The sequence below is a fragment of the Nycticebus coucang genome, chromosome X, assembly GCF_027406575.1.
Source record: "Nycticebus coucang isolate mNycCou1 chromosome X, mNycCou1.pri, whole genome shotgun sequence".
Taxonomy (NCBI): Eukaryota; Metazoa; Chordata; class Mammalia; order Primates; family Lorisidae; genus Nycticebus; species Nycticebus coucang.
The window spans coordinates 179517462-179529622 of record NC_069804.1 but is presented as its reverse complement, the minus strand read 5'-3'; the positions used below and the strand labels follow the sequence as shown (position 1 = coordinate 179529622).

At 39.0% G+C, this 12161-nt stretch overlaps 1 protein-coding gene across 1 annotated transcript in view; it reads right to left on the bottom strand.

Moving 5' to 3' along the window:
* Positions 1 to 5977: 5977 nt before the first annotated feature.
* AFF2 (ALF transcription elongation factor 2) overlaps positions 5978 to 12161 on the bottom strand; it is a 485141-nt gene continuing 478957 nt past the window's right edge. Inside the window, exon 21 of the mRNA XM_053580856.1 lies at positions 5978 to 10201. Coding sequence (XP_053436831.1) covers positions 10080 to 10201 — 122 coding nt within the window. The 3' untranslated portion in view covers positions 5978 to 10079. The remainder of the gene's footprint in view (positions 10202 to 12161) is intronic.

Below are 12161 nucleotides of genomic sequence, written 5' to 3'. Positions count from 1 at the left end.
ATTTATAATTGATTTTACTCTATTTCTCAGATCAGTTACTTCTTAATTATCTCACAAGGAAAATGTTCATATTTACAGATATTGTGAGCTTCACGTTTTGGAAAGGATTTGGAATTTGTAGCAGTAGTGTTACAACTGTCAGTTGTAACCACGTTTAACTACTTTAGTGTTCGCACTTGGACTATGACTGTGATTATGTGGTGTCAAAATATGTGGCCAAACCAAATGTAGTTCATTTGTTCACAGGAAATGCAGCCAAGTTGATTGTTAATGTTTCATTTACTGGCAGGTGTTTTGAGCTGTATCGTCTTAGCACTGCAATTCTTCACTTAGCGTGACTAGAAAATACATTCCATATTAATGAAATTTCTACATATCTGAAACTTACTCTTTAACCATCCAGAAAACATCTAATATTTGGAAGGAAATAGTTCTAAAATATATGGCAGCAAAAATTTCTGCCTTAGTCCAAAGAGTGTGCTCCAGATAACCTTTCCCTGCTGACTTTTGATCATTATTGTGAGCTGAAATTACTTCTCTTGCTGCCCACCCAGGCTAGTAGCTGCATCCCCCTGCGGGAAATGGCCACTGTCGCTGTGCTTTGAAGTTTTTAGCGTAGTTTTGTAATTTCCTCTGTCTCCTCTCTCAGCATCTACTGCAGTTATAACTTCATACTTTGTAAGCTTTTATGTGCTGTGTACTAGGAATCCAGACGACTAAACATTTCACAATTTTCTCTTAAATGGGCTCTGAATGATGGTCCAAGGATCTCCCTTATAAAATGAACTGACTTTGTGAGAGTTATTTTCTTTATGGCCCTCAGTTTTACAGCTGTTGAGGTAAATGAGGGACACTGGCTATGTATTATAATGCGAGAGAGGTGGTAACAAGGTACTCTGGCTGGTAGATTTGGAAGCCGAATAATCTGTCTAAAATGAGATTTTCATAAAAATTTTATTTTGCATTTTTAAATAATTCAATGCATTGGCAGTATAGTTAATGCCTCTATGAGAGAAACCAACGCACCAGCTCAGCCAATATCATTTTTACAGAGACATCTTGTTGGAAAACAACAAAACACATTAAAATGTTTGTACACAGAGTTACCGTACTGAGAACAAAGCACCAACAAAACGCTTGTGCGCTACACATTTGAAATGCAAAGCCACACAGGCAGATATAGTTTTATACATAGACAGCACATGAAATTAGGTTTTAAAAACCAGATAACATTTCATTAATTGACTGATGTTAGAACAGTTTACCCTGAACTATACAGGATATTGGAACTTGCTGAAATTCTGACAAGACGAGCATGCTTGTAAAGGACAGTGACAGTTGGTGGATGTGCAATGGAATGAATACTGGAAAGCTCCACCCATGAAAAGGTGGCTCAAAAGACCAATTAGATTTTGTTCAAGCCAAGGAGGGCACTTTCTGAATGATCGTTGAATTTTCATGGAGCCCTGGGGTACCCCTGGGGAAAGGGTCTTCCCCTTGGGGCAGGACCTCAGGAAGTTTTCTTCTTAGGAGCCAGGCTAAGCTGTTCCTGATGGCTCTGCTCTTCTACTCACTTGGAGAGAGTGCAGGCCAGATAGCAGCCTCGAGGATTTGAGCTATAGCTTAGAGCAAGCCCACCGCAAACCTGAGGGCTCAGCTCATGTGGCTGCAGCTGAGGCAGCCTCCATCTTCCATCCTATGTGTCTTGACCCACAACCTTCTCTTGGAAACTCAGTTGAATTCGAACAGAGGCTCTTCCCTCATAAGGGCCAGTGGAATCCACTTAATTGAACTATGATATTATGACAAAAGCTTCCAAGAAGAGAAACGTTTTCATTTCAAATCATTGCCTTCATATAGTAATGTAGCCATGGACTCCTGGAACTGTAAGACAATGTTTTTCAAGAAGGGAAAGCTAAGATTTCATGAAAGACAAGAAGCCAGACATGTCACACATGCATAAACACATTACACGCACACGCACACACTGACGACATGCTTTCTTGGTTCAGCGACATGGTGTGAGCGGGCACCCGCACACACTAAGAGTACGATGACAATTAAATTCCCATTTGCATCCCAGTTACTCAATACATATTTTCCATGACACTTAAATATACAAAGTTTCTGGTTAAAATGTGCACAAAAATGTCTTTTTTTTCCCCCAGAAGAACAAGAGAAAGGTTATAGAGTCACATCTTCCTTTACAACATGTTGGGCTTATCTTTTTGTTTCCTATATACAGGCTAATGGGGACATGAGGAAACACTTCAAATGAGCACACAAGACGTGAATGTGCGTCTTAGATACAAAGCAAACACACGCACGACAGACCAGGCAGAAGACAGCCCTGGCAACTCTCAGGAGTATTTTGCATGTCTTAGTCAAGTTACTTACTGGGAAAACAGGGGAGTCATTTGCTAAACTGCAATAGGTCTCAGAGAATATTAATAAAGTGCTCCTCTGCAAAACAACTACTTCTGTTCTCCTTGCCATTTTTCAGTGTGGGCTGTGAAAAGGCCCAATGAACATGTGGTGTTCTCTGGAAAACCTTCAACATTTGCCTAGATTTTATTCTTGGCCTGCCTATGTACTGGTCTAATGCAGATTTAGCAAAGACTCTAGATTTCAATATTTTAATGAGGGAGTGGCATTGTGAGGGAGGGAGGAAAGGAAGAAGGGAAAGGGAGAGAGTTATACCATTGCAATCAGAATATTACTTCAGTCAATAATGAAAAATCACCCTCAAAAAAAAAAAAAGCAAAAGGAAAAAAAAAGGTGAACCTATAAAATGTCTTGACTGGAGTGCTCTGGGGAAATTTCTTGAACAGAGATTTGCTGTTCATATTTATAATGGTTACAACATCTGAAGCTGTCTGCCATTGCCAGGCCTCCACCTATAAAGTTCATTGAAAAATTCTGATATAAAAACACTTGTCTCATCTGCCTGCAACCACTCCACTTGCTCCAAAATTATGTAGCAAAGGTCAAAACACTGCTCCACAGAGTTATACAATTGAACAAATGAATTCAAGAGACTAGAATTTATACTGCCATGTAATAATGCAGTTATTATATTATCATGATTTCATAATACAGCATGCCTTTCCAGGGGGCATGTTTTAAATCAGGACACATCTAGTTTTATTAATCTGTTATGTCTTAAAAGCATGAACAAGTACAGTTTAGAAGGTCACATTTAACTACGCATTTGTTTGCAGAAAGAACACTAGCAAGAAAGCAAAAGCCAGAGCCAGAGAGAGAGAAACAAGTAACAACCATCACGGCCACAGCCACCAGCGCCACCACCACCACCACCACAGAAAGGAAAGCAAAGAACACATCACTCATTTAACCACGTGTGCAAAGGGGGAGAATTGTAGGTATCTTCTGATCCCAGTGAGTGCTTCCGAGCATAACCTCTATGAGGCTCACCACTGACATATTCCTTTTATGGTAGACGATACTACAACAGATAATCTTCAGAATCACTACTCTGATGAAAATAGGAATCAAAACAGCAATTTGTAGAATTGAATAAATGTGAAACATTTCATCTCAGACATTTCTTTTTCTAAAATATCCAGAGAGTAGAATTATTCAGGAAGAAAACTAGATATTTGACAAATAGTCTTGAGACAGGATCAATCTCATTTTTTAATATTCATGGCTGAATACGATTAATAAGTGAGGATGGCTTTGCAACAAACAGAATGATGTTAAACATATTTCTAGCTCTTTGTAGCCATGAAAACTGGCCCATTGCTTGGGGGACTTAGTGTCCCTGTGTAAGTACAGTGTCAATTAAACTAGGCCCGGATGTTACTATTTCCCAGTAAGGATAACTGTAGGAATGCCATGAAGAGGACAGATGTGCAAATGGTACTCTCATGCTAGTCATAGAAGGAACTGCAGAGGCAAAAGGCAGAAAGGCCAGAAAGTAAGAGCAAGACGTGGATCTCCTCCAGGGCTAGCATTTGACTATGGACACAGACCCAGACAGAACATGGAAATGTTTAAAGAAAATAAGATTTTAGGGCAATTTCTTCAACCTTTCTGGACTCAAACCTCTTATTAACTGCAGAAGATTCACAGTACCAGGAGTATGGATCCATTGAGACTTTCTATTCTATTCCCAAGATGATATATGTGAATGGGCTTAATTGAAGACTGTGTATATGTGTATGTGTATTTAATGAAAGCCTCATTGTCTTAGAAAAATATACTATAGTTTATGCTGTCTTGTTAGTGACCTTAGTTCTCCTCATATTGGGTTTGAATGATCATTTCTGAATATTAGTTATATAATTGAAAATGGATACATTCTGATTTGAATTCAGAGTTAGGCCAGTAGGTTAATGTTTTTAACCAAAAGTAAATGTTAATAAAGAAACTTAAATTCCCTAATAGCCAAAGGGAAAACTTTATGAACAACAATGTGGACATGAGATAAATACTGAATTTTCCCATAACATGAAAACACAGAAAATTGTGGATTGTGCTATTCTCCATAGAGGCCTGGTAAATACTTTATCCAAGTTACATGTAAAAGTTAGAAATAGAATTTGCAAATCAAAATAATGATAATTAACATGAATAATTAAAAATAACGAACACCTATTCTCTAAAAAAAAAAAATAAGCATGAGAGTTTTCTAGGTGCCTATTTCACTTTCATTTTTACTTACGAGATGTGGAGATGATAAAACCATCACCATTGATTCATCTGGCCTTTCAGCTTAAGAGGGCTTCAATCTTTTCAGCCATCTCCTGCTTAAAACCTAGGCCACCAGGGAAGCCCTTACCTTTAGGCCTCATCATAAACTATATTTATAGAAGATTGATCTGAATTTTCACCTGGTATAATAGTTTTAGTCTTTGAAGTGCATGTTGGGGGTGTGTACATGTGTCCACATGTGAAATCTGATCCCTCTTTGACTATCTGTACCCAGTAATGTGTTGGAGCTGGCCTGCTCAGGCTGGCAAGAGCCTACTGTGCGCATGTCTTCCCATCTCTGTGTTCAGTGATGCCACGTTTGGTAGCTTCAAATCAGCCATAACGGGAATATTTACACCATAGAAATTGGCAAATGCTTTAAATCAGGTGCCTTCTATTCTCAGTGAGCTGGTTGTTAAATATTTTACCAGCACGCCACTGGTTGGATGCCAGGATGACAAAAGAAGCTCTTGGTCTGGGAAACACATCATCCACTTGGCCTCTTTGGGGTTTCTCCAATTTGCCTCCTCTCCAGGGGTTCCTTTACCCCCAATTTCATAAGTATTGAAGAACCAGCAGAGGGCCATGTGCATCTGGGGTGCATTTGGCTACCCATTGTCACTACACTGGGCTCTACTTTCAGAGATACTTCTATGTGGTAGCCACGTAAGTGATGCAGGACAAAACCAAAAAGGTAAAGTCCCTGAAATTCTCTTTGGACATAGCAGCTGGCTTCTTGCTGCAGAGACTGAATAGCAATGAATTCCTTAGTAGAAAAAAGCTATGCCCCATCATCCACTGGGACATTCTTCAGGAGGTTTCCCACAGCTGGTCTATATGCTGCTGTTCTCCAGCGACTGCTGGTAGGCAGGTGGGCTTGAGTTTGCCACTACAATGCCTTGCTTGGGACCTGGAAGCACGTTTCCTTTGCTTTCCTCGTCCCTCCTCAAAGTCTGATACAAATCAAACAGCCAACAAAATTGAGGTCACTGGCAAAAGAGTTTGAAATTTTGAATGATTTTTATTAAACACCATTAGTCTACACTGCACAGTTAATGAAACAGCAAAGCTCCAATCTCTTAGAAGAATGATGATTGATCATGGATTTGAAAAGCAGTACAGTGTTCCCTAAACCAGTGTGAGCACTATGAATAATTCTTTAACATCTCATGTCAGAAGCAAAAAGGGGCAAGAACTGCAATCTGGCCTAGAGGGGCTTCCCCGCCCTCCACCCCCACCCCCACCTCCCTGCCCTCCCTACCATACAATTTTCTTTTAGTTGATAAATTATAGGGTAAAATGTGATGCTTTTGATAAAGAGGGCTTCTAGATTTGTGAGGAGGAGAATGGAAAGGGAATTAATACTTTTCTTTTGCCCAAAATATCAGACGGTTGGATTTATGTCTGAGACCAGCCTATCTGATTAGTCTCCTGCCGGGGTAAATGCTGATTATCAATATACAGATGCCATTTCTGCTGCTGGAGTTTGCTAACACCAAAGAGAAAATGAATCAGAGTTTCTTTATGAGAATAAGGCTGTATGAATGGAAATGAGAAACAACAACAATAACAACGACGAAGAATTCTGTCTGCCAGTTGAGTAACAGAACTCTGACAACTGGCCCAATAAATTTTCCCCACAGAAATGAATTTTGGGGCACTAAATCGACCCATTTGTTTGATATTGTGTAGCTATACCATCTTGCCACACGTTTTTTCCTCAATGGGGATAATGGTGGTTCTATAAGCAAGCAGTTTGTTGCTTTACTGAGTAGTCCTACCCAGTGATCCAGTTTGGTTCTCCCACCTGCCAACTCATGCAGGTGAATTTTATCACATCTGTTGAGAAGTATATGAGGGCTTCACCCTAACAACTCAATCGATTCTGCCTTCAAAAATGCTTTTCAAACTCCAACTTCAACCTCCAGGATGCGAATTTGATTAAAACAAAATCCAAATTAGATAAATTCAGGAAGATATAATAGAACAAATATCTTTCCAATGCAGACCAAATCCAACGTGCATAGCAATGTAATGTCCAAATGAAACTCTAACCATTTGGAAACACAACAAAACACATTTTAGCCAATGGTTTCTAATTTCACAACTTGGTTATTGCCTGATTTGGATCTTTTTATTTCCTTACATGGGGAAAAGTCATCCCAACCTCAAGTCTTTTATTATAAAAGTAGAAGCAGCTAATCTGCTTTTCCAATTATGTCACCCAAATATAAAACTACTAGTATTTTCCCAATGAGCTTATTAAGTAATTAACACTCTACAGGCTGGCTAACAACATGCTTACAGCTAAATTCTACCCGGAGGACCACACTAGCAAACTCTTTTCAAATTAATCCTACCTACCAAACTCAGACAGTAATATGACAAAACCACTAAAAAATCCAAAGTTAATTAAAAATACAAAGCCAAGCCAGCATCATCACACAGACTTGTCAAACTCTCTGTGGTTGGAGCTTGGGTGATAAAGGAAGGCATAGTGGTGGCCCTACTTGGGTCAAGTTGCAGGACTGAGATGGTTCAGTGTACTGCTCAGGTGGAGCTGCCTGTTACTCTGTCCTCCACCCCACCTCCATGTGCTTATGTAGCTGTGTGTCACCAAGTCTTTGTCAAGGTGTAGAGGCATGCTCTCTCTCTCACATGTCCCATAGCCCTCCCACAAATTTGTATGCTGAAGAGATTCACTTGACAAAATACCTCAATCCTTCAATCCCTTCAATACTTGCACACCTACGACACATATCACCATTTACAGTGTGATGAATAGAGTACCTAGAAAACAGCAACAATCTTTAATCGTGAAATCGAAAGACGTCTTATCTCCAGGGAGAGGAAGGTAATTCATCCTCCATGTTTAATTGGCTTCTAACCTGATTTAAAAATGGGTCTACTAAATAATCAGGCAGTGATCCAGAGCTCTTCATAATTGTGCTGCTGACTTGGCACATACTTTACATTCAGCCACCAGAAATGACAGAGAATCCTTTTGCCTCCCTGTTGTAAGTAGATATAACAAGTTGCTGAAACTAGAACTACAAGTCTATCACCCATGTGGCAATATGCTTGTTTCCCTGGGAAACTGCCTCTAGCATTCTAATGTCTAGTTTCTGGAGAGTGAATTTCAAGAAGCATCTACCTGTAAATCCATGATGGTCTAGGATTGTGGTCTAGGTTGAACTCACAAGTCAAGCCAGTGGGCTTCATTATATTGAAATAGCCAGGCCCTCTATCTGGTAAGCTATGGAAGACAAAGAACCTGAGTCACTGCAAAGTCATCAGCTTAACTTTTATATTTGACACCACCTTGGGTGTTCAGAGTCTTTCATATTATCATTTTCCTCATTTAAGAGGCTCAGAAAAGATTAAGGTTTCATTTGTGTATATGTGTTTGTGCGCACATGTGTGTGTTTGCATGCATGAGTAAGTGTTATTGTTGAGACTGTAAACGTAAAGTTCAACTACAGTGGGAGCATACAAAGTGCTGGGTTCAGCTGCTGGGATGCTCCCATCAGCCATATTAACAGCATGGCTTCAGCCATTGGAGTACAACTTCCACAACCTTATTATACAACAAAGGGCCTTAAACTCAAAGACAGCCAGAGCACAGCTCAAGTCTGGCTGTTTTGCAACTTAGGATATATCTAACCTTGACAATGAGAGTACAGAGTGATCACCTGCTATCACAGACCTGCATGACTTGCTTTAAAAGTCACACAAGTTTGCATCTTTCATGTGCATATCTATTATTTATCTTGTCATAACTCAGTGAACAGAATTCAATAACTCAGCAGATTAAATGCTACGTGGAATTATCTACTGGCAGGTAATAACAGGTAACAAATGCATGGATAGTGTTTACTACAACTGGGGAACTCTTCTGGTGAGCTGGGACACCAAAGATGATATTTACATTGTGATGTTTAGGAACATAAAATGAATGTAAAGAATGATAAAAAGGGTGGGTAATCACAACCAAAGGGGGAAATGTCTGTAAATTAGATGAACATCTCAGTCTTCAGGGCTCTTTCAAAGAACCTTAGGGTAAAGAGCACCCCAGGACTCATTTTTTTTTTTTTTTTTTAGCTACTACTAGCTACTACTGCTAGTTTGGAGTTTTCTTTATGATTTTCATGGAAATGATTCATGTTAATATAGAATTTAATAAAATCAGTGCTCATATTTCAGTTAAAAACAATGAGCCAAAAAAAAAAAAAAGAAAGAAAGAAAGAAAGAAAAAGGAAATGGAAGCAGAGATAAAAAACTAAAGAAAGTATAAAAAGAAATCTTGCAACAGAAAATGTGGATAATAATTAGAGAAGCCCAGATTTTAAAGCCACTAAGAAGAAAACTGTATATTATTACTTCCAGGTAGTGATAACTTGTCTTTTGTTTCCATAGATTTAAGCAAAACACCCTTGAAAAATCCTGTCAATTATGGACCTGCCTACCAAGTGCAAAGAAAACAAAAGTGTTAATTCCTTCTTAGACATTTTCCAGACCTGTCTTATCTCCCAACTGTGAAACTGGAGTGTAGCATTTTGGCATCTACCAAATTGCTCCTCCAAAAGGAGAGCTTTGCACAAAGTGAATCTCAGGTGAAGATTCGTGTTTCATATCATGTACTTCATTCATTTATGTCAGCTGATGCCTTAAAGTTGTCAAAATAAATGTTGCCCCTCCTTCTCATCATTAAAATTAAAAAAAAAAAGAGCAATAAGGAAAGGGATGCTATCAGAAAGTCCTCTGGTTGTGTCACATAGCATCATTTTAAGCGCCACATTGCTATGTTCATTTCTGTTCTTTATACTCTTTGATTTATGATATTGCCACAACATCTAACCAGTGAGTTGTGGCAATGAAAATTCTCACCTGAAGATTGAGTCTGTGGGAACCACAAAATTTTAACAATGAATTCTGAAACACATTCTCTTATGGATATAATAATATAGTTTGGGGGACCGCTATTGCTGCAAGTCTCAACAGGTCCCTTGCATCTATGTTCTCAGGAACCTGTCATCTTCACAAATGCTTCCCATTCTTTGTGTTGAGTAGTGTGGACTTAAAACAATATGGTAGGGACTATCATTCTATAAAGCATAAAAAGATGGTGGGATCTGAGAATGCAGATCAAATGCTAAAAAACCACTAAGTAATAAAACATACGCTGCTCTCAAGTTGTAGTGTCCACTTTCAATGATTTCTGTTTTCGAAAGAGATTAAAAGAAGCATAAAACCAAAAATAACCAAAGAGAATTTTCCCCATTGAATGGAGTTCCACCAGTGACCATTGGTGTGCTGGTAGAGGTAGAGTGATGGGGATGACACTAGACACAGGAGCACACCCACTACAACAAATGGGCGTCGATGCGCAGCCAACACAGTCCCTGGCGAACGTAGCGGACAAGATTGGTCATGCTGCTGTGCTGAGTTAGAGGCCCCATCAGCGTGTCCAGATCGCCAAAGAATTCTGAAAAAAACAGAGCAATCCTCTGTCAGACCTTCACATGATGCCATGCAAATACACACCACACGGACACACTACCTTTACACAATACCACAAGCATGTGCATGTTGGAAAAGTGACTCATTTGTTTGTTCTCACATTCAACAAAAATTTATAGAGTGATTACTATGGGATCAAAACCATATATATATACATCAAGCACTATTATTAGTGAGCTCCCGAAACTCTGCAGCCCCAGGAGTATATGTGTTATTATAATTAATAAAGCACAAATCCATTTAAATCTGTTACTTAATTCATACCAAGTTTTAAAAAAATGATATATTTTTTTCAGACAGAAGAGTATAAAAGTACATTATGATCCTGTGGAAGTTTTATATATATATACGTATATATATAGACACACATATATATCACTATATATTACATATGTATATATTTGTCTATATATTTATGTAACATTTTAATGTTATATATTTAAAAATATACACATAAATTACATATAAACATGTTTAAATATATTTATAGTATATAATAAATTTATGTCTTTATATTACACATTTGTATTTTACACACAAAATGCTGGGGAGCCATGGTCTGTTGTCAAGCTGTTTGTCGTTCTCTTTTTCTTTTGTCTAAATGAACTGAGTTTGCTGATTTTTCTTGGCACGGTATAGACAAAGCTAGTGAATCTGGACAGCAATTTGCCTCCAGAGCCAAATAAACGTCTAGGAAGAATCTGATTTGGTAAGTCTTATTCCAGACTTACTTTAGGAGTGGAAAATGACTTGCAAGTTTCTGTAACATAGCAACATCCTAGGACATGAATAATAGAAATAAATGCCCAGCTGACTCCCTCTTGACTGACTTGGAGAAGAGGGCAGCCCTGAGGCTACACTACTAACCAAGGTGACTGGAGTTTTAGAACGTCTGCCTTGTGGGGTGGAGGGTAGTATGTTGTAAAAAATTTATGATGTCTAAAAATTACCTAGGTGTCTCCTTTTGACATTCAAATTCATTTGTCTGGCACTTAGGTTAGTTCCCAATGCCTGTGCTGGCTGGAGGTGAGCAATCTGGGATGGGGGCAGGGTCCAGAGAGCACCCTAAAGTGGTTGGGATGTTCTCCTGCCTTCTTGGAAAGCAATTTCCAAGCATGGGTTACATGTGCTGGATTGTTCACCAGATGGTATTTTACCAAATAATGCATCTATTCTTCATGTCACATATAACACATGGGCTCCTTTAGGTATCAACTTCATTTGATTATGTGATACTTTCAAACCTATGATATGCGATAAAAATGACTTCTGTAGAAAAAGGAGTAAATTGTTTTTGGCATCTTAAATATTTTCTTAGATAAGACAAATACTAAGGAAAGTGTTAAAGGACCTATTCATTGTTGAATGAATGTGAGCCTGGGTGTTCCTTCCCTGGGTATTTTCTATAAAGCTCTCTGTGGCATTCCTAATTAGATGCCCAGGTCACCATTTTAATAACTGCTCCAAGTAAGCAGCATAAGCAGCTGGGAAGATAGGGAACAGGGCTTCTAGAACAAAGGCCAGAGGCACAGCATCAATCCCTTTGGCCCATTTTAGCACCAGAACCTTGTGAATAAGCCATGTACAGCTGCACAGTAGGCTGGCAGGAGGTGGACATGGAGACCTTCCATTGGAACAGCCCACCTCACCCATCTCCACTGTACAGTTGGGTGGGAAAAGGTGCAAATGCACACTTGTCTCCAGTAAGAATTGGAGCTCCCATAAAATGGGAAGCTCCTCAGTTCCCCCGTCTATACGAACAAGAAGAATCCCCAAAGCTAAGCAAATACAAAGTGACACACATGTGAAACTCAAGGCTGTAGGCAGAAGATTCCATGCTAGGTTCTCTCCCTAGTTCAATGAAAAGCATTAGCAGGACACTTTCTGCTGGTTGAGTGACAGAGTTGTTTTAATGCAATATAACA